The sequence below is a fragment of the Periplaneta americana genome, chromosome 1 (assembly GCF_040183065.1).
Source record: "Periplaneta americana isolate PAMFEO1 chromosome 1, P.americana_PAMFEO1_priV1, whole genome shotgun sequence".
In the NCBI taxonomy this organism is placed as follows: Eukaryota; Metazoa; Arthropoda; class Insecta; order Blattodea; family Blattidae; genus Periplaneta; species Periplaneta americana.
This window is the reverse complement of record NC_091117.1, coordinates 22,699,443-22,723,614: the sequence shown is the minus strand read 5'-3', so window position 1 is coordinate 22,723,614 and position 24,172 is coordinate 22,699,443. Positions and strand designations below refer to the sequence as shown.

The 24,172-nt window shown below is 34.9% G+C and overlaps 1 protein-coding gene across 1 annotated transcript; it reads left to right on the top strand.

The window, feature by feature from the left end:
• Nucleotides 1-6,950: 6,950 nt before the first annotated feature.
• Nucleotides 6,951-23,855, top strand: Rpi (Ribose-5-phosphate isomerase). Its single transcript, XM_069847620.1, has 7 exons — nucleotides 6,951-7,284; nucleotides 14,673-14,733; nucleotides 16,597-16,712; nucleotides 19,694-19,827; nucleotides 21,238-21,379; nucleotides 21,796-21,898; nucleotides 22,000-23,855. The coding sequence occupies exons 1-7, from the start codon at nucleotides 7,048-7,050 to the stop codon at nucleotides 22,086-22,088; spliced, it is 882 nt and encodes a 293-aa protein (XP_069703721.1). The 5' UTR covers nucleotides 6,951-7,047; the 3' UTR covers nucleotides 22,089-23,855.
• Nucleotides 23,856-24,172: the final 317 nt, after the last annotated feature.

Sequence of the window (24,172 nt, the reverse complement as noted above, 5' to 3'; positions counted from 1 at the left end):
TTGTTTGGAAAGAAGAATAATATAAAAATCTTGAAAACTGCCAAATGGTGCCCATATCAAAATTACCTACTATATTTACACTCTCACCATCTAAAATATTTCATATCTCATGAACCACTTAATATATAGGCCTACTAATGAACAAAATACTCTTTAGAAACCTCCAATGATGCGTAACAATATACAGAAATTGTTGAAAAGTTAATGAGTTAAATAAAATTTGTTAAGAATAAAAAACCTAAAACTAATTTCAAAAAAATTTTTTATTATACATCTTGATTACACAACTTTTAACACTATATCACTTCGGAACAGGGGGGGACGCAGGATTTTTTTTCGGGGAGGGATTTGAGGAGATAGTAAAAATGGAGTAATGAGAAATAAGTTTATATACTAATAATTTGTTTCTGAGTCACAAACATTTACAAGTTGGCCTGAGTAGCGTAGTCAGTATAGCCTTCTGTGCTCGAAGTTGCGGATTCTACCCCAACCCAGCTCGATAGCATTTAAGTGTGTTTAAATGCGACAGGCCTCATATCAGTCGATTTACTGGCATGTAAAGAAGTCCTGAGGGAAAAAATTCCGGCATACCGGCGACGCTGATATAACCTCGGCAATTGCGAGCTTTGTTAAATAAACCATAATTTTTTAATTTTAACATTTACAATGACTGCAATACAAAAACAATGACTGAGTGACATTTGCAGAAGAAGGCGACGAGGCTTCTTAGAGATTTCATCCAGTACTTCATGAGCTTTTACTTCTACATTTTTATATATATACATCAAGGCTAGTCCATTTAATCTGTCTGCTCCCATCGTGCTCCTCAAGTAAGTCTTCAAATACCGCAATGTTGAGAACGATCGTTCTGGTGTTGTTGTAGTTACAGGCAACGTGCAGAAAAGTTTCAGCGCCTTGCGAGAGCAGGGAAAAATAATTTCATTGCACCTGTTCAAAGATGATATAAAATCAGTAGGTATTAGGTGAAGATTTTTCTGATCAAGGAAATTTCTTCTCCACATCTTCAATTCATTGAAGAAAGACTCTGGTGATGCATCAACATCATTGGGCCACTGATTTACTACAGCCTGAACAGCAGTTTCTAAATCTTCATCTGATGCTCGCACTATGTTTTTAGGCAGCAAAGTTTGTATGGACTTTGGAATTCCCTTATGATTTAAAAACCTGTCCTTGAGCTGACTAATGAAATAGTCTAAGAAGAGAAGGATAATTAAAAACCTAAAATACTCTTCATGACTCTCTGTCTTGAAATAAGAACACTGTGTTTGTCTTCCTGCAGTTCTTGGAATTTAACATTTTAGCAAAGAGAATTTACCTGGAAAACTCTCTAATTCCTATGTAAATTCAAGAATTAAAATTAATATTATTTTTGTTTCGTATTTTTCTCAAAATTTCGGGAGGGGATATATCCCCTTAATCCCCTCCCTTGCATCCGCCCCTGCTTCGGAATATGCAGTTTATTGCTTTCGCGTGTTAAATATTAGGTACAGTACCTTGATGACTAGTTTCAGCCTGTTGTGGGCTATCCAGTTCTGAGGATAGCCCACAACAGGCTGAAACTAGTCAACAAGGTACAATACTGTACCTAATATTTAACACGCGAAAGCAATAAACTGCATATTCCAAAGTAAAATTTTTTCTTACAGCTTCACGATGCCAAGACTAATTGCATTGTATTGTATTTATTAACATTCCATGGTATTCATACATTGCTTTACAGCTAGAATATGGAACAAGTCAAAAAACTTAATACTATTTAAAGTCTTAATTTATAGTCACAGTCTAGATGAAATATATATACAGACGAGATTTACAATATAGTCTACTAGTACAACACATAGTTTTAGTATCAATTTCATTTAGTGTTTTTGAATGTCATGAATTCACCTACAGAATAGAAGGCGTGAGAAATTAGGTACTTCTTTAATTTGGCCCTAAATAATCTTATGTTTTGAGTTTCATTTTTTATATCGATAGGGAGGCTATTAAAAATTTTTACTGCCATAGAATGCACTCCTTTTTGATAGCATGATAGACTTGCCGATGGAGTATGAAAGTCATTTTTTTGACGTGTATTTATGCTATGAACTGTTGAATTAGTTACAAAGTTTTCACGATTACATACGAGGAAGACTATTAATGAAAAGATGTACTGACAAGCCATGGGCATTATTTGTAGTTTTTTGAAAATAGTCCTACAAGATTCCCTAGATTTGGCACCTACTATTATTCTAATTACTCTTTTTTGTAATAGAAATATACTGTTACTATCTGTGGAATTTCCCCAGAATATTATTCCAAAACTCAATACCGAATGGAAGTATGCAAAGTATATTGTTTTTAAGGTATTGATATTTACTATCTTTTGCATAGATCTAATAGCAAAACAAGCTGAATTTAGTTTGGGAGTAATTCTTTAATATGATTTTTCCAATTTAACACATTATCGATTTTTAAGCCAAGAAATTTGATTGTCGTTGTTTCTAATAGGGATCTGTTGTTAATTATTGCGCTAGAAATTTGCGAGGTTGAATTTGCACAGGATTTAAATTGAATTATGTTAGTTTTGTTACAATTTAATACCAATTTATTGACTGAGAACCAGTCACATATTTTGAAGAGAATTTCCTCTGTTGAAGATTGGAATGTGTTGGAGTTATTGGCTGTAATTATTATACTTGTGTCATCTGCAAATAATATGGGATGACCTACCTCTTTCATTAGGGGGGCAAGATCATTTATAAACACTAGAAAAAGTAGGGGACCTATTGCTGCACAAAAGCAAAAGAACTATAGAAAACAGGAAGAGGAGGCAGAGGTTGTTTCACAGAGATCGAGGTGAAAAAAGTGATCGCCAATATTCAACTTGTTGGCATGAAATTTTACGTAAATTTGTATTTCAATCATACTTAAACCCCAGGGATTTTTTTTATTGGCTACTTAAAGACTGTATCAATTAAGAGTTATCTATATCTGGCAATGGTGAAATTGATGACAGCAAGATGGTAGACGAAACCAATGATTCACCATGGATTACCTGACATTGGCGTTGCAGTTAGGGGAAATCTCTGATAAAACGAAACCCGATAATCAGATCAAACAGGATTCTAACCAGTGCCCAACTGCAGTCTTTTTTAAATTTCGTCATAACTTCCAGAATGCCTCCGATATCAATTTAGCCTTAAATATAAAACTGAGTACCCGTTGTTTTCTGGGATGAAATGTGGTGAGAACAAGATTATGATCACATCACCATCTTGTAGTGGTCAGATCAAGAAAGCAGTAGAGTTCTACCTCCTGCCTTTATTGCACCACAGTGAAGTAAGTTATATTCAGTGCCTAACATTTTAGATAAACAAATGGACCAATTGAGACTGAAGTCTTTAGGGGTTATTTAATCCACCTCTAGATCATTTTTATTATACTGTTGTTGTTTTTTAATGTCAGGCATTTGACAATTAAGTCATTTGACCTCTTGCACTTCAATATTTTTCAAAGATAATGTCATGGTCGGCCACTGAAGCACAGAATTTTTATTATACTACAATTCTATGAAACGCAATAGAATTGCCTTCATTCGTCTATCTGCGATCATTACTCTGCACTGCTTTGAATGTACAAATTCATATATTTTATATAATATATTATCACAGTCTACTATATACAGTCACGAAGCTTGAGTTTTGAGGGTGCTAGAAACAATAGACTGTGACGGTACTATTTTGCATTGCCTGTAATGAGGCGATATTAGCGAACCTAGTGGTGAGCAACTATCTAATGTTTGCATATTTACTACATATTGAGCTTCGCGACTGTATATACTAGACTGTGATATTATGCTTATATTATCCATCTGTTACCATTTCTATGACAGAATTTCTGCCTAAATTTGTATAGTGTAAGAACTAAATGTTCTCATCTTTAGGAGTTACTTTTTGATCAACCTGAATAAATAACATAGTAATTATTAACCTGAAATATACAAATAATATGTATAATAGTAGTACAAGCTAAAATATGCAGTGCCATTTCAGTTGTAAATACAATGTAATTTGAAAAAAATTATGTAGCAATATTAAGTAAAATAAATATATAAGTAGAGACAGTGTACCTGAATAGATGACTATAGTATTAAAATTATATGGAAGTTATGTTGGTTCTCAATTACTTATCTGTAAAATTATTTAACTGTTAACTTATTTTTAAAAACTTTCAAGTACTGGTAAGTCCTTCTGTTTACTTACCTTTCTATTTTTCTTCCTTCTCCCGTCTCCCCTCTTTCACTTTGTGTGTGTGTGTGTGTTTTGATATGAGTATACTGCATATTTTGTTTCAATTATGAAAAAATATTGATAAGCATTATTCAAACTATATTTAAACTTTTATCCAGATGAGTGTGAGAGGTTTCCGATATTTTTATTTTTGTAACTCCAGAAATTGTTCTGATGGTCATCTAGTGTCCACTTGTGTGAGTACCACTTCCCCACCTTTCGTTGTACAGTAACCAGAATAATTTCGTTATGTTGGGGTAATATTTAACTGAATCTTTACCTCCTATCTCACTACTGGTACTTTCTAATCAAGATTTTTTTGTGTTACATGTTATATGCAAGATTCAGTCGCATATAAATCTTTTCTGACATTCATACGAATTTACAAAGTTCCTTAATTGGATGGAACTATTTACTCAAAGTATCGTTCCAATTGGATTTGATTTTTTTACATGTATAACTTGGGTCGCAGTGTATGCAGTAAGACAATCCGGATTTTGCCAGAGATGTCCTGTTTCTTAGGTGTGTTTCCTACATCCGGTCAGGCATTGTAAAAAATCAGAAATTGTTCTGCTTTTCTGTCTCCTCAATTCTCAATGGACCAAAGAGAGAAACCATCTATGTCTGGAGTCCATTGGAGAGATTATGTTTTTAAATTTAATTTAACACATCTATTTCGTGTGGATTTCCACAGGTACCTATTTTCTGGGTGACAACATTCCTTGGAGTGCAAGCCTTTCTGATACAGGCATCACCTGTACCACCCTCAAGACTTCACCCAGTCATGAATTGAAAAGGTGGCCCAGAGGGGAGGGAAATTCCACCCCCCCCCCAGATTCCAGGATGTCCCTTCCTCCTGGAGATTTCAGACTTTCTTAACTAAAAAATATAATTTGTACAATATTGTATTTAAATTTAATTTGACGTTTTAGGAAGTTAAATTAATTCTGTTATGTAGATTTTTAAGTAGTTGCTTCCTTGAAAGTTGGTAGTCTGCCAGTCAATCTTGATTGGTTGGAATTTAACTGGTTTGTCTTGATTGTTACAGTTAAGAAGTTAGGCGTAGTTTTCAGTGTTAGTTTTGGTTAGCAAATATAATAATTTTGTTTAATAAAATAGTTATAGCATAGGCCTATATAAATATAAATATTTCAGTATAAGATAGCAAAACAACAGACATTGTTTACTTTTCTTAAAAAGAATAGATGTATTGAGGAGTCAATGGAAAGTGTATCCTTTGCATTTAATGAGAAAATTCTCAAATGGCAAATGAAAGTGATATCTGTGAATCAGTAATTCCATCTGTATCACCTTTATTTAGTGCTGTTAGTGGTGAGTCAATGAATAAAATGGTTGGCCATGTAATCAAATATAAAAAACTACGGGAAATTAAATATGATTGGTTGTATTTCATTCATGCTCAGGTTGGTGCATTTTGTTACTATGTGAAATTTATTTAAAAATGGCCTCAAGTCTCTTAAAAAAAGCAAATGGAGTACCGGTATTCATATCAGAGCCCTTTTAAAACTTTAGAAAAGCTACCGGAAGATGAATTCTTCTAATTTAATTGGTACAGGCAAGTAATTACTACCTGTAGACCTGCTAAATTTAGACAGTTTATGTAAAAGAATACACTGGGGACAATTTTACATACAAAGATAGTTCACGTTCACCATGTTTTACATAACAATATTAACATTTTTAAATTAATGCCTAGTATTTAAAATAAATACAAACAAATGAAAGTGTTATTTCCTTAATGGACCCCAATTTTCTATGATCCCTTGTTGTTATGTAAGATCTAATTATTCTTTCGTTAGCTATCTGTTCTTCCAGTATAGTAAAATCCTCCCCCCCCCCCTTCACCGAGGGGTAAAGGTCTGAATTCAACACTGACTTCACCTCAGCCTATTTTTTTTTTTTTTACTATTGCAGATGATAGATGAAATGGGGGGGGGGGAAGTGGAGAGAGTCGGTAGAATGATAGAGAGAAATGGGAGTACCCCGAGAAAAACCTTCTGCAATGTCTGCTTTGTCCACCACAAATTCCAACGGGAATCGAACCCGGCCCACCTGGATGGAAGACCAGCGCGCAAGCACTTGAGCCACAGACACGGTATATTTTTCATATTATACAAAACTATGTTTTTTCAGCATTGTACAGTGTCAATAAAATTATCCATAATGCAGTGTAGGCGCTATAATTTGCGGTACCTATAAAAGCCTGCTACGTATATACAGTAGATGAGGCGAGGTATAACCGTATATACTACTTTGCGTCTATATATACCAGCGGTCATCAGAACACTGAACCCTCGGGCTAAATATAGCGTCTTTTACCCGTGGACAAGACACTGTCCTAGCGTGCATTCGTGGCTGCTCGCGGGTATGCTGTCTCCCTATCCCTTGTGTACGACGGAGCATATTTCCTTACCCTCCATGCACTCTACCCATTTCAGCGAGTGCTGACGACCACTGTTATCAGCTTATCACACACTGTTTACTGAGCTGCTATCGTGAAATAAATAATTATCTTATATGACAACATTTAATTACCGGTAGCCTACGATACATCATATTTTCTTAATTATTTTATAGACTCCGTGTTAGGTCTACGAACTCTAATTCAAGGACATTTGTTCAGAATAAAAAAAAATCACTGAATTTAATTAGTGTTAATAATTTTTATCACGTTTAATATTCGCGCAAAAACGACAAAGGTGGTACCGGCGCATATGATCGATGTGAACCCGTGATGTCAACAGCTTCTTCGTGCTTGTGGAGAGTAAAGAAGTGGAAATTCTCGGGCAGGCATGCAGAGATATTTCGTGGATGTTTGATTCCAACACGTGATTATTTATGTCCCGTTAAATTGCCAAGGCCGCGAATAGATAGTTTTGGACCAACAAGTCAGGTGCATCAGAGAATTATGTCACCGGTAGATTACGCAAAGAAAGTTGCGGCTGTGAAAGCAGTTGATGAGTATGTTAAGGTAATTTAGTAATAACTATTACTACGTTAAGTTCTGTTTTTAAAGAACACAGATAATCGGTGCTTATTGTTACGTAAATATAAAACAATATGGTTTTTAGACATCCTTAACCTCACATGAAAACTGTGAATTCCACCGCACGTGCGTTTGTTTCTGTCTTAACTGCAATAGTATTCTGATTTATTTTAATAATTCCTCGATTTATTCTTCGTTCATATACCTATATCTACAGATTGTGATTAAACTTTTAATAATGTATTGTAATGAAACATGTTTAAAATAATGTGCCTGGGTTGAACATAACCTCAAAGGGACTACGATTCGTCACAGTATTCCCACTCAGTATGGGCTACAATTGTGTATATCAAACTTATAGAAATTGTGAAATAAAATTAAACGATGCGACTGTCTTTGATCTGTTTTTAGAACATGAATTCAAAGAGCCAAAGGAGTAGATTTTTCAGAGAAAATTTTATACGAGTACCGGTAGCCTAATCGTACTGAATTTAGTGTTAGTGCCTTATCTTGTTGCTTTAGTGAGCCCCTGGGGCCTGTTTCATAAACACAATAATAATATTAAGTAATAGCATTACAGTCATGAAAATAATTTTATTAACCGACTAAATTCTGTTTCATAAACGTTTTGCACGAGTCATAAAATACGTACAGTAATATTATTAATTTCTTAATGAGCGCATTCTATCAGACTTTGGTTGCGAATGGTCATGCATGGTAAACAGTGGTTATAATGTGTTTGTATCGTTTGCAGCCAGGTGATTTGAGGTTAAGGCTGACAAACATAACCTAGTTGGTCTGCACTCTACAGCTATTTATATTATCCTCTCTGTTAACAGTTGTTGAATGAAATAAGTTTTGAAGTGCTATGTTTAATAGTAACAACAGAGTAAATCGTACTATGTGTAAAGGTTTGGGAGACATTTATTTCAGATAAGATTGTAAATCATTGCAACTCGAAGTTATTGTTTGTTATTTGATTCAGTTGATTTACGAGTAAAAGAAACAATTTGATAAATCTAAAATATTGTGAACAGATATTTATCATTCCTAATTGTTCACGTCTCTGCTGTTGTAAAGTTTGCAACTCCAAAAACAGTGTATCAGTGACAGAAGCGTGTGTGTAAAACTTGCACCTCGTTGTCTAAAGAAGTACCGTATGAAAATATTAAGCAGTGAAAACTTTTGATGATAATATTGGAGCAGCCTTACGGACAGTGTTAACGACAGGGTTAGTGGACCCTATAAAGCGTCCGCTATACTGGAGAATTAGCACGGTCACTTTGAACCGTGCCGTTACGTTTAGCACCAAATTTAAGTAAATACACAATGTCACCAACATAAGAACGTGACGTTGGTGTGTGGCGTAGTTGGCGGGAGAAATTTTTTCTCTCTCTGTCTACCTCCTTCGTTCTGAACATTACTGAGAGATAGCACCAGTGTTAGCTACAAAGTGTATTTGCGCAAATATATTGCAAGTAGATTATGTGACTTATTACGTGTTTTAGATGAGAGTCTCGAGACAAAATAGTTTTGTGCTATATTTCTTTTTTTCTCTCTCTCTGTCTACCTCCTTCGTTCTGAACATTATTGAGAGATAGCACCACTGTTAGCGACAATGTGTATTTGCGTAAATATTGCGAGTAAATTATGACGAGTGCCTTAGATGAGAGGCTCGGGACAGAAACAGTTTTGCTGTAGCGCATGCGCGGACCTCTCATGCAGTGGGAGCGTGATCCTTACTTGAATTTATTTTTGCGTGTACTTGCAGATTAAATGATTGAGATCCCTTCTTGCTCCGGTTACAGGCCTTGCATTTACGAAGGTTATGTTATGTTATGTTAGGTTAGCTTAGCTTAGATTAGCTTAGCTTAGGTTAAATTAGCTTTGGTTAGGTTAGATTAGTTTTGGTTAGGTTAGCTTAGCTTTGGTTAGGTTAGGTTAGCTTTGGTTAGGTTAGCTTAGGTTAGGTTAAATTAGCTTTGGTTAGGTTAGATTAGTTTTGGTTAGGTTAGCTTAGCTTTGGTTAGGTTAGCTTGATTTGGTTCGTCCATGTAGTAGTTAAAATTATATAATATGACAGTTTTTGATTCGTAATATTGTTAAAAAATAATAGGCCTATAATGAAAGCGGTGAATAATTTCATGGTCCTTAAATTTTTTTTTTCGTAAAAGGCTAGGTATTTTTCTATAGGCCAGAAATAAAACAGCAACGCCGTCATAATTACGTACTTTACGCTTTGGCGAACATTAACCGGAAATTTACTTTCCATCATTTTAATTGTATTCCGTGAAACACATCTTTTTTCCTGTTAATTTCCTTGTGATAACCTAGTTTATTATCTTATTACATCTTCATTTTCATTTAATGCATTCAAAAAACCGCCGTTGTACTACATAAAACCTTGAACTTGACTAATGGAGTGAATTATTTAAGAATATAGTCGCGAATTTGACTACCACCATTTCGATTATATTTTGTTTGATACGGCTCGGTGACTAGTGGCCAGCGAGTAGAGTCGACTATCGATATTGGTCTGCCGTGCGTATTATCCAGTTGTTCCAAAGCGTCTTATGCAAGATATTTCAAGTTCCGTTATAGTTCGGAATACTGCGCAAGTAGGCCTATTTACATAAAAAAGCTTAAAAAATTATTGGTGCAAGAGTAAATAAATACAAATGCTTGTACAAATGCAAATGCGGTGAAGTCGTTCCTAGAAAATATCGTATTTGAGTTTGAATTTGTGGATGTTGTAGAAGATTAATGTTATGACGAAATTAATAAAAATATTGAAATTGTCTTAATGGGCTTTTATTGCTGATTATGTTGTAAGTAGTATTTTCAAGAATTTACCTGACTATACAAAATACAAATATGTTCTAATTATTAGAGATTGTGATGTGGAATTGTAGATACGGTACCTATAAATCTCGTAAGTAAATTTTAGTTTATCAATAGGGATGGTTAAAGTAGTCCATATGTTTTGTAATACATCCACTTGTTGATATATGTCTGCACAAGATCTTGGCTCACCAAGATCTTCACAATGTTAATTAGTCAAGAGTACCTATATAGATTCAGGTTGTCCCAAGTATACATTGAAAAAACATTTCAATAGGTACAGCAAAAGTTAATATTACTGTATTTTGTGATGTAAATGTCCCATAGACATATATTTCTGAACAATTATTATAATTTTAAAAATGACAAGAAAGGAGGGGGAAAACGTTAAGTTCATTCATTCAAATAACATTTAAAAAAATGAAAAATATATAGTAATTACTTTCTAACAGTTCTATACTATAATTTAATTTAGGTTTGACCCTTTCTAATTGTTCCTCTTTTTCAATTAGATAAGATAGCTTTCAATTTCAGTATGGTCCATCTACATTGGCGTCTATGACAATTTGTAAGAATGGAGAGAGACTTGGTCAGTCATTCATTTTGTCTCTGATGCTTTTTAAAATGGGGAAAATAACTTGAAGAAACAGAGTTTTTTTTTTTTTTTTGCGAAAAGTTCACGAATTGAAAGGTCAACTATTTGAGGGTTTTCACCAACAGTAACAAAAAAAACTCTAAGAAAGAAGCTTGGATGGAATTGCGGAATTTTGCTGTATCAATTGGCTTGGTAACGAGTGATAAAGATTATATTTATGTACGTAACGCAACATGGCCAAACATGAGAACCAGAACTGTGTTAAGTACGTAATATTTTTCTTTGTCTGCAATTGTATTTTAGTCTGTTTTAATTTAATTCCATGCATGTCTGATACACAATGATATTGTCCACCACTACCCAACCAATGCAGAGCAATTTGTAGCTGTTTCTGAGAAGTTAACGATTTATTCCTTTCTGTGGGATGTTCTAACAAGTTATCAATTCTTTGAAGGACATATCCAAATGTTTCAAAATTTAAGCGAAACCTTTCATTATTCATTATATTCGTAACTTTCTTGCATGGTTGTAGGATATTCGTTGTCTAAAATTTCTTGGACATCTGACAAACACTCCCTCTTCATCACTATTTGAGTCAGAATTATCTATTTCAAACGTTTTCACGGTTTTATCTTCAAAATCTAACCCTACATTGGCATTTAATTTTTACAAATTATTAAACTATTACTTAAAATACAGTCATGGAACAAACGTTCATATTATTAATAAATTTAATTATCTTTGCTGCTTTATGAAACACTTTATTACTTTTATTATTTATTTTAGTAATATTATGAGCGTTTACAGTAATAAATAATATTATTAACTATTACTTTTATGAAACAGAACAGTAATAATATTACTTAATGCTATTACCATTTTAGTAATGGTATTAAATTATTACCTTTATGAAATAGGGCCCTGGGCAGATTATTAAAAATAACCAAAAAACGAGGCTGTATAACGCTTTGTTGTTGCCAGGGCTTAACCAAAACACAAGCATCACAATCATTATGTTATAGCTTACTTAGGGTCTACATTCTGAATGCATAACCTCCTGAGTCCTTAGAGTAGCTTATAGTATACTATATCATACTTCATACTTGATTTTGATATAAAATATATGTGCAGAGACCCGAAGTATAGTATAATATATCTGTATTTGTGCCCTAACTGTAACCTGAAGAATTTTTCAGCATTTTTTCTCATGTCAGTAACCTTTTTTTTTTTTTTAAAGTGTGGAATTATATTGAACTTTAAAAATAAAACAAGAAATGTCCCAGGACTCAAGAGGATATGGAGGTTTACTGTACCGGTATGGATGAAATTCGTGACACTTCCACATTCGACTAGTTTTCTGTTAATTTTTTTTTTACTTCTGCTGCTATTTTGTCATACAGAATTATTAATTATGTACCAGATATGAAATAAAGAAGAAATTGTCTTGTAGAATATAGCTACTTACTTACGGCTTTTAAGGAACCTGGAGATCATTGCCGGCTCTCACATAAGCCCCCCCCCCCCCATCGGTCCCTATCCTGAGCAACATTAATCCAGTCTCTAAAATCATATCCCATCTCCCTCAAATCCATTTTAATATTGTCCTCCCATCTTCATCTCAGCCTCCCCCCAAAGGTCTTTTTTCCTCCGGTCTTCCAACTAACACTCTATATGCATTTCTGGATTCGCCCATACGTGCTACATGCCTTGCCCATCTCAAACATCTGGATTTAATGTTCCTAATTATGTCAGGTGAAGAATACATACAATGTGCAGTTCTGCGTTGTGTAACTTTTTCCATTCTCATGTTACTTCATCCCTCTTAGCCCCAAATATTTTTCAAAGCACCTTATTCTCAAACATCTTTAATCTCTGTTCTTCTCTCAGAGTGAGAGACCAAGTTTCACAACCATACAGAATAACCATTAATATAACTGTTTTAATAATAATCCGTGGCACTACAGCCCGTGAAGGGCCTAAACCGACCAGCCGGCTGCTGGCCTCACGCCCACATGCCGAAGCAGAGGTGGACGATCATCCAACCAGAATGGAGGTATTGTGTGGTTAGCACGATGTTCCCCCCAGCCGTTATAGCTGGTATTCGCAACCGGATTTCGCTACCTATCGTAGCTTCCCAAGTGCATCACGATGCTGGGTGGGCACCGGTCCCATACACTGGCCGAAATTTCATGAGAAAATTTCTTCCCCCATGAGGACTCGAACCAGCGCGCATTCCATAATGCAAGTCCTAGGCAGGATGCCTTAGACCGCGATGCCATGGCGTGGGAACTGTTTTATAAATTCTAACTTTCAGCTTTTTTGAGAGCAGACTAGATGACAAAAGCTTCTCAACCGAATAATAACAGGCATTTCCCATATTTATTCTTTGTAAATTCTGCAGTGATAGTTAAATTAGATTACACCACTTAGTAGCATGTATGAAATCACTGGGATAACCTCAGGACTTTGTGTCACAGACCTTGGGACTATCTGTTACAGACTTCGGCCTGTCACTTGGCTAAACCCTCATCAAACACTCTTTAACCTTGTCTCAGACCTGTGTATTGCTGTCACAGCTCTGGTGATTTTGAAGTAGTGTATAGGGTTATACCTAAACTTTAATAAAATTGATATTTCTTAACAGTTGCATTACTATGATAAGGTACAAATGTATTTACGTTCTTGGTTTCTAGTCGAGTCATATGTAGGCTACCATAAACAAAAGAAAAACTGAGTGCAGACACCAATAAATTTCTCACCGAAATAAGAGTGGAAAGTTGCTGTGAAAGTGGGAACTGGAGGAGAGGTGCAGGCAGGCGGGATCATTCCATCGAGGGGGAAGAGTAGGTGGCAGGAAGGGGAAGCACATACATCTCATTCCGTTGTGTTTCCTTACTGATTACAGAGAAAAAGCGAGTTTTCGTAAGGTCGAATTAGTGACAGGTTAGGTTAGGTTAGTTTAGACTGTAGGTATGCCTTGCATATACTCACAATTGTCTAAGAATATGCACTTACAAATTTAAGATTTCGAAACCGAGCATGATTTGTGTATCCAAGAATTCCCCGTAACACCAAGAAAATGTTTAGTAATCTAGTGCGATGGAAAGTGATGAGCATTATGAAAAAAAAAGGAAAACATCCATCTAAAGTAGGAGATTCTCCACATTCTCCCCCCGCCAATGCTACCTAGTTAAAAAAAAAAAAAAAAAAAAAAAAAAGCAGACCTCCTTAGCATGATACCATTTCTATCGGACTATGCAAAGTTTTTTTGATGAACTTTGCAGACACTGAGAATCTCGACGTAATCATGAGCTACATTATGAAGTTTGAATGTTTTTGAGTTTACATAATCATGTATTACGACCCCCTTTTGTTTCAATTTTATGCCTCTTTTTAAGTGCAGCACTTGAAACACTATAAGTAAAAGGAATAAGGGACTTGGAATTTTCTATAATTTTTTCTGTGTAATATGTTAGTATAAATAGAAATTGTCCTTAATAGGTCTGTAACTAAAAATACTACATTAGAAATAATTTCTTAAACAATTCTGACTGAACACAAATTTCACTTCTGTTTGAAAAGTAAAGTCATCTCATAATAAGTACCTGTATTAACATTCGTTCTCTGAAAGGATGAAAAGATCACTGGAAGATTTAAATAAATGTGATTGAGCTTTTTTTTTTTAGTCACATGCTTTAAACCTATAGGCCTATATACAAAGCAGGAATATTTTATCTGCTCTCCATAGATACATATTGAAACTCTCAGAAACTGCATCATAATGCAACCACAATAAATGTAAGAATTGTCATGTTCTTCATAAAAGTAGGCTATTCCAGTAGGTGATAGAAATTTATAAAATTAAATTATCACTAGTTTACATTAACACATTTATCTTTATATTTTTGTACTTAATTTTCTTTCCTTTTGCTGACAGGATAACTATATAATTGGAGTTGGAAGTGGTTCTACAATTGTGTACGCTGTTGAGAGACTAGGTAAGTACATGCATGTACAGCAAATAGGAAAAAAGACAGAGATAGAAATAAGGCTGAGATGAGCAGTAAAGAAAGGTCAGAACCTCCGACAGCTAAGGATTTGGATGTTATAAATTCAAAGTTATTAGATGCGATTAAAAAATGTGGGAATGTGATCAAAAAGTGCAACTAAAGTGGAACTGGAAAAAGATCGAGAAGTATAAAGGAAGGAGGAAGTGTATAAGCAAATGTGTAGAGAAAGAGTAAAAGTATTTACAGGAAGTGAGAATAGTGAGGAAGGATTTGGTGTAAGTGGAGAAGTGAGAAAGAAAGTGATAGTGAGCGTAAATAGGAAGAGTGAATAATAATAGTGAAAACGTGTTAAGAGAATTTAATAAGAGACAGTAAGAAAGTAGTACCACAGTCTACTATATACAGTCACGAAGCTTGAGTTTTGAGGGTGCTAGAAACAATAGACTGTAACAGTACTATTTTGCATTGCCTGTAATGAGGCAATATTAGCGATCCTAGTGGTGAGCAACTATCTAATGTTTGCATATTTACTACGTATTGAGCTTCGTGTCTGTATATATTAGACTGTGGTAGTACTAACATTTGAACATTGGAACAGTAAATATAAGAGAAAGATAGGAGAAAAGGTTAATGGAAAAAATAGGGTAAATAATACAATTTGATAATGTATAGGAAAAAGTGAAATTGAGATTTTAGTAAATATTAGTTAGAGAGAGGAAAAAAGGGTGAGTTGAAAGTAGTATATAATATTGAGAGATGTTAGGGTTAATGAACAAATAGAGAATAGCAAAGGAAATATAGGATAAATATTGAAGGGGAGATTAGGCCGAGTAATAAAAAGGTAAATAGCGTAAATTGGAGTATTTGTGTAGATGTGTACTGCTAATAATGTATTAGTGGTGGTACCAGATACAGAGAAATGTGAGGTATATCATTACATGTAAAAAAGTGCTGTGACGTAAATATATATCATATCATATCATATCATATCATGCCATATCATGACCGTCTGCTGAAATAGACAAATTTAATAAATCCAATTCAAAAGAAATTACATTAATAAAATTAAGAATAACATATGAAATCATTATATTTGTTTGTTATTATGCACGTAATTTTATAAATGGATTTATTGTTTACTTTCTAATTTAAGTGGTTAAAAAATTAGAATAAAATGTGAGCAGATTGGGCCTGAATTGAGTATGGCGAGAAATCAGATTAATCAACATAAATTTAGTAAAAATTACAAATGAGAGCAACCATGACATTGTTCTTAGAAAGAAGATTCTGGATTACAATTATATGATTTCTCAAAAGAAGGAATACTATGGCCACCATGTCAGTATAATATGGGACTTGATCATTTCAACAATATCAATTGGCATGTAAGAAGCCTTTTTAAACCCTGATTACAACTACTTTTAATTTTGCATGTCTCACAGAATCACCTGGGTTTTGAATCCAGCTACATTGTGGTCATCCGTAAATTAAAAGCATTTACTATTTCCTCTGAGGTTCTTGCTGATATGTAGGCCTCCCCCATCTATTATCAGGCAGTACATTTCACTTGTCGATGTGTCAGAAAAAGAACAATTGTTTGTATACATCTGTAGTCTGACTAGTGTAATATGTAGCTAGTCGGCAATGTATGCAATGGAGAAGGAAAGGAACTGGCCACCCTACTCCATTATTTCCTGACCTAGTTGCCTTATAAATGGTGCCTTCTTGGTACCACTTGTGAGGTTCAGACCTGTCTTCTCACAGTTGACTAAACAACAACCTTAACACTAAATTAGTAATATAATTTAAATGAGCCTAAAATATTATGTCTTTTGTCTTTTTCTCCCTCAGCACAGAGAGTGAAAGATGAGAACCTTCACGTGGTATGTGTTCCAACTTCATATCAAGCAAGACAACTCATTCTGAACCACAAACTTCATCTAGGAGACTTGGAGATGTATCCTCAGGTAGAATATAACACATTAGTTTAATATACTGTGAATTTATTTCAACTCAACAATAGGATTTTCACTCAACACAGTATTCGTTATAGCACTCCACTAACGACAATGACAATTTACTTGGACTATTACGAACAACAATGAACTGTTAATCTTAACTAATATTTACAAAACACTATTTACAAATCAGAACTATCAGTTCTCAGTTCTTCTAGCTCAGTCACTCGAGTTCACTGTATCTCGAACCACAGACCTTCAGAGACAGTTCACTGTATTCGAACTCAGGTCCCTCCAACTGCGGTCCACTGCACTCGAACTCAGGTCCCTCCAACTGCGGTCCACTGCACTCGAACTCAGGTCCCTCCAACTGCAGTCCACTGCACTCGAACTCAGGCCTTCAGATGCTGACACAGTTGCGGATGCACACTCGAGTCGAACTCCGGTACACAAGACTGGCTTGCTTGCTTTGGCTTACTCACTGACTGCCCAATCAACTGAAAACTGCTCAAGTTCGCTCGCGTTTCTTCTTTTATAGCAAAATCATAGTTGCGAGAAATTTCTATGGGTGTGCAGAGATAGCTCTCTCGAATTATCTGGATATCTCCACTTCGACGGACTTCTGGAAGAGTCGGGAGGGTCCGTCCCCCCTTCACTCCGCACGTAGCAGTTGCGCGCACACCCTCCCCTCGTCGCGTTGACGTAATACACTCCCTCTGCCCTTCAGCATGCAGATGCTCCCCGTACCAGCGTTTCGTCTGCCACGCGCCCTGTCGGATGCGTGTTCAAACCCCGTTGCAGCTGTCACAATACTATATATTATAATGTAAAATATGATCCTAACCCGTGTAATAAAACATTACTATGGTGGATACCGCTGTAGGTCAGTAAATACCTCTATAGTCATTAATAAAAACTGATGCTCCAAGTGAACTTGAAGCAATGTATGTTGATCACCATGGCAACATTCAACAAAAATATAATGTTAATCTGTGGGCTTCCTTACATATTTTTGCAGTGCAAATTGTCCTGTCTGTGTTATGCCACAGTTTGTAGAAATAACAGTTTGTACACAATGAGTATGAACGCCAAATTCTTTCTATTATATTATAATTTGCTCATAAGTGCTTTGCACAGAAATGAGATTTGTTTCACAGTTTTTGTGCTTTTACTGCAAGCCATTTCTCTTATTGTTATGCAAAAAAATGAAACAAAATACTGATATAGGCCTACTCGATAGCGATCGCAAAAAATGTTACAAAATAGATAGTCATTGTACACTTTCAACAGCGGCCTATCACAGTTTACCGTGGTAGACATTTTACTGCAGTAAGAAATGTTTCATTCATTCATTCATTCATAGTGTTGTGCCCAAGGGCAGGTCTTTCACTGCAAACCCAGCATTCTCTAATCTTTTCTATTTTCTGCCTTCTTAGTCTCCTTATATGATCCATATATCTTATTAATGTCGTCTATCATCTGATATCTCTTTCTGCCTTGAACTCTTCTCCCGTTCACCATTCCTTCCAATGCATCCTTCAGAAGCCAGTTTCTTCTCAACCAGTGACCCAGCCAATTCCTTTTCCTCTTCCTGATCAGTTTCAGCATCATTCTTTCTTTACCCACTCTTTCTCACACTGCTGTGTTTCTTATTCTGTCTATCCATTTCACATGCTCCATGTTTTATAAAACAACAAATTTTACCCTGGCAGAAATTTAATATATTTACCAACACAGTAATGACTGACCTTTTATGAAACAGGCTACAGGTAACATTTCTTGTATGGAGTGGTTCAGGAGGAATAGTAAATATTTTAGGGGTCGTAGTATGTGTTATTCTGAGTAAATAAAATTTATATATAAATATTTGTTCAATGTTCAGTGGGTGTGGAGATAGAGCAGTTTGAATAAGCCTTACAAATAGTATGATGGAATGCAACCCTTTTTCAAGATGTCTTCCTTTATGGGAGTAAAAGTTTTAAGAATTATGTCTGTAGCCGGGAGGAAAAAGGTCGTAAGTAAAAATGTTATACTTTTCAAGAAAGCAGTAGAAAGATTGAAATTGGTGTCAATTATAGAATTTTTTTAATTAAGAAGTTTTTCCTGGATATTATTTGTTTATATTTCTTCTAAAATAGGTAATGTTGCTCATTTAAGAATTTTCTTGTTTATTTCCAAAAATAGCCGCACTTAAGCCCTTTTAAGACTAGAACCCAAACTGAGTAGAAGGAACTATTTAAACATAAGACCTTTTTCATGTCAAAATAAATGAGAAATGTAAATTATTAGGAATGCAAAATGGGTCTTAAACAATTATAGGATTGTTTACCCTGGTGTTTAAAGTCTAAAATGAAAGGGCATCAGTATGTGATAAAATGGCTAAAATACAAGTTAAACCTTTTTAATAGGGAAGCATGGATAGTAAACATGTGATGGTTTGTAAAGAATAAAGTATTAAATATTCTTAAGTCCTTTATTCTGTGTGTGCTTGATTCAAAAAGTACTTAGGACATTTGGTAATGCCCTATAAATCCAGTCAGGAGTCTTATTTGACTTTCATCGTTTTACCAGATTGTAGAGAATTGTTTCTACTTTCAGAATATATAAAAATCTCATTTTCACAAAAAAATTGACTTAAGACCTTTTTCATCCCAGCCACAGATGTTATGGTGCATGAAAACTTTAAGATATTATTTTAGGGCACATTGCTCTGTAGGTCTACATTGTAAACATTTACATATATCTAATTTCACATTTAATTGATGTTTCAGCTCATGTTATCTGTACAAACTTAATTTATAAACTACCAAATATAGTATCGCTTTCTTTCTCTCTAGTTATTTAGTATTTATCAGTGTATATTTATTTTTGTGTATGCATTACCTTTTATTTTTGGTTGTACAGCCATCATATTATTCTTGTTACGCTATATTATTTACAGCGTCCTTCTTGTCAAATTGAATAAGAGAATGCATGTTTTGTGTTTCAAGTTGGATTGTGCCATAGATGGTGCTGATGAAGTGGATGCTAATATGACACTTATAAAAGGAGGCGGAGGATGCCTTACACAAGAAAAAATAGTAGCTTCCTGTGCTAAACAGCTGATCATTATTGGAGATGAATCGTAAGTGTTGGTTAAATGCTGAAAGTTTAATGGAGTTTAAAGGAATTCAGTGGATGCATGGGGACTAGTGGGAAATATACATGCAGAGTCAGAAAACTTCTGCTCTACTACATTTGGACTTTTGTATGTGTTTTATAATAGTACGATGCCTTATAAGCAAACCTTTCACGACCATATCAGTGGTCCTTTTCAGGGCTAAGATATACTTAAGGTACTCGTCTATAGTAGAACTTACATTGCATGCAGTGTCGAGCTACACAAGAAAAGTTGAGTTGCACAATGTAAAACATCGAAAAATTGTGTAAGGACTCGAACCAGCGCACATTTCTTATTGCGAGTCCTAGGCAAAATGCCTTAGACCACAACGCTACAGCGCAGGACAAAATACGAATCTGTATTTGCTCAAAATAGAATAATGAGAATTTTTCAATGCCTGTAATTCTTACAAGTCCCGCGCTGTGGCGTCGCAGTCTAAGGCATCCCACTGGGACTCGCGTTACGGAATGCGTGCTGGTTCGAGTCCTCATGGGGGAAGAAATTTTCTCATGAAATTTCGGCCAGTGTATGGGACCAATGCCCACCCAGCATCGTGATGCACTTGGGGAGCTACGATAGGTAGCGAAATCCGGTTGTGAATACCAGTTATAACGGCTGTGGGGGATCATCGTGCTAACCACACAATACCTCCATTCTGGTTGGATGATCATCCACTTCTGCTTCGGCATGTGGGCGTGAGGCCAGCAGCCGGCTGGTCAGTCTAGGACCTTTCATGGGCTGTAGTCCCACAGATTATTATTATTATTATTATTATTATTATTATTATTATTATTATTATTATTGTAATTCTTACAATATCTCCAGATAATTCCTAGTAAAGTAAACGTTTTATGTCACTTCTGCAATATTTTGCAACAAACAAGTTGTAAATGTTGCATGCAATTTCCAAAGTGGGATCATGTTGATAGCAAAAGAGATAGAATTATGCCATTTGAAAGCGGCTTGAAAAGTTCAGATAGTTTTTGTTGTGCAACTTCATCTCATTGTGCTTGGATATTACCCAAGATCACATATAGATTGCTCATTCCTATGTTAAAATCGGTTGCACTTTGAAGAGAACAACCGCCAGGATCGCCACCCGTCCGCCGTAAACGAACAAGGTAGTACAGTCGCTAATGCAATTCAAATGGGAGTTATGACGTGACTCCTTACGTAACAACTAGATGGCAGCATAGTAAACCTGAAAAAAGTTGTTACCGTCAAAGCCTATAATGCAGAGCAATCTGGGTATATATGATCTAGGATATTACACATGTTTGGTGAATGTGATCAAGATTATTCTTAATTATTTATTTTAAAAGATATGTGCTACATTTATGGCGTTTGTTATGTAATCTGCAATTCTTTTTAAAGGAAAGAATCTCAGAAACTTGGAGAGAAGTACAAGAAAGGAATTCCAATTGAGGTTATTCCTATGGCATATTACCCTATTCAGCAGAAGATTGAATCATTGTATGGAGGCAATGCTGAACTCCGTATGGGGAAAATGAAAGCAGTAAGTATGTCTTCTAATGTGTTCATATTACATAGTGTCCCAATAAAATGCATACACATGAGTGAAGCTCGGCAACACTGGATGATTTACGTAGGTGATACAGTATGTTGTTACAGTCTTCTTCTTCTCCTTCTTCTTCTTCTTCTTCTTCTTCTTCTTCTTCTTCTTCTTCCTCCTGTGCTGTTTCAGATGTTATTAAAGTAATTTCATTTGAGATTACATGTTTTTGTCATTTAAGCTTTTTTTTTTCTTCAGAACTCCATAAAAATGTATAAATGAAGCTTCACTGTATTAAAATAGTGAATAGGCCTAATGGTTAGTCGAGCATGACAATAATTATTGAACCTTCAATGTATAGAAGAGGGCACTGTGAGTACTTGCTTCATAATAATACATGTCTTTCTTTAATTGTTTAGGGACCTCTAGTCACTGACAATGGAAATTTCATTTTGGACTGGAAATTTCCAGCATCAGATTTCGACTGGGCTTCTGTAAATACCACCATTAAAATGATTCCTGGTATGTATGCCTGCATGAATATTGTTGAACATTTTCAAAGTGTAAGATGAGATATAGTAAACTTATGGTTTCTGATGACCCTTTTCCTTTCTCTGTGACAGGTGTGGTAGAGACAGGTTTATTTGTTAACATGGTCACCAAAGTATATTACGGCACATCAAGTGGAGACGTGAAAGAACACAAGATTTGATTTATTTTTAAGGAGATGAATCTTTTGGTAAGATTATGACATAATTATGATTTGTACCTGGTTTTTTTTGTACAAGGTAATTTTTTACTATAGGCTTTTAGTGCCATTTAAAAGCATTAGTTTTTCTCAGCAGGTTTTAGTTACGTAACTCTCTTACTGCCATTCTTCCGGAATTTGTTGTACCATTCACGAATTGTTTTGTCTGTTGGTCATTCTATGTAGTACATGGCATGAAACCTCCGTTTTACTGCAAATTACAAGATGCAGAAGGCGTTCTTTTCACGCCAAGTTTCGTCAAAAGTTTCCTTCAGCAGTGGAACATACAGTATGTCAGGATATCTGTTCTGAAAGAAAACTTCGAGAGATCCTATGTATCTCGAGGGACTTATGAATGCCCCTGTATATTAAAATTATGACAGAAAGAGGGTTAAGACTGTACATGTTTGTTTCAATGAAACATTTTAAATGCATATATTTATCAACATGATTTAAGGAAACCTTAGAAATAGACCACGGAGGTTTGAAATTATGGTTTCTTCTTCAAATCAAACTGATTACATTTTTATTTTTCGTCTTTTCATAATGTTTTACAAATAATTGCGCCTCTGTGAATGTTAAATATGGCTGTCAACTACAAAGTATGATATATTAGCCTCAATTTATAGCTCAGAATTAATATTTGGACTTTAAAATCAAAGTACGGTACTTAATTTTGTATTATCGTATTTACTCGCATAATGGACGCACTTTTTTCAATAATATTTTAGAGTGCATATCATATGCAAGGAAAATATTTTATGGGAAAAAATCATAACTACCTGACATCCCATGTGATAATCACAGCTGGTTTTGACATTGGATGTACATGTAATATTGAAAATGATAGATTGGTACACTTTGAGAGCATCGATATGGCGATTGCTTATAAGCAGTAATAACATAAAGTGCGTAACTTACGAAATGAATAAAAGATGTAGCACAGATGCACAGTATAATCTAAAACTGAATACATAATAAAGCAAAAACTACGTATTGTTTGTGAAGGTAATATTACCACGATTCTTGCCTTATTCACTGTCGATTGTATATTACCAAGGTAGCAATTGAAAATGTTATGCGTACATTATGTGGGGATTCCCCCCCCCCCCCCATAAATTAGTGTCAAAAATTGGGGTGCGTACATTATGTAATGGGGTCTATTATGCGAGTAAATATTGTTAGTTTTTATGTGAAAATAAATTGTTGTGATTGTTATAGAGGAGTTATGTTGAACTGGACTTTTATTATCTCGACATGTTTATGCTGATACAACATTATGACAAAATGTGACACAATGTTCTACATGGAAACTATGCTCAATGTATTATGTGAAGATATGTTAAGATTACAAATGTATGGTTTGTGGTAGCTTTGCTGCAAATTGTTGCCCTGATTATATGCAGATATTTCGCTTGCAGGATGTGTTAATTTATGTCATTGAAACCCACCTTCAAATAATAGACTGAGGTTGTATTTTCAAAATTTATTTAGGTGTATGGTTATTTAGTAAAAATGTTATCTCGTACTTTCATAGACATGAAACAAACAATGTTAAAAGCATTACAAGCTGCGCGATTTACACATGTATTTGCGTGTGAAATACGCATTTACAGGATGTTTTTGAATCTGTAATAATTATCTTATAGAGCATGGCTGTATTAGTATGTTTTGGAAGGTTTTATACAATTATTTTGACCATAATGAAATAAACGATATTTTCATACTAAATATTGATTATTAAAATTTTACTATTTTATGAATACTTGCTGCATTCAGGACAATGGTACACAGATTACTCAACATACCCATGAGCCAACAACACTACAATGAAGAAGTAAACACAATCAAATACATAGCACAAGAAAATGGTTACAACCCAAACATAATAGACATCATAAGGAAGACAAAACAAAAACTCAACAAACACACAAACACAAGAAATACATCACACTAACATACGAAAACAAAAACACACACAAGATCGCATCCTCATTCAGAAAACAGAAATACAACATAGCATACAGAACAGAAAACACACTACAAAG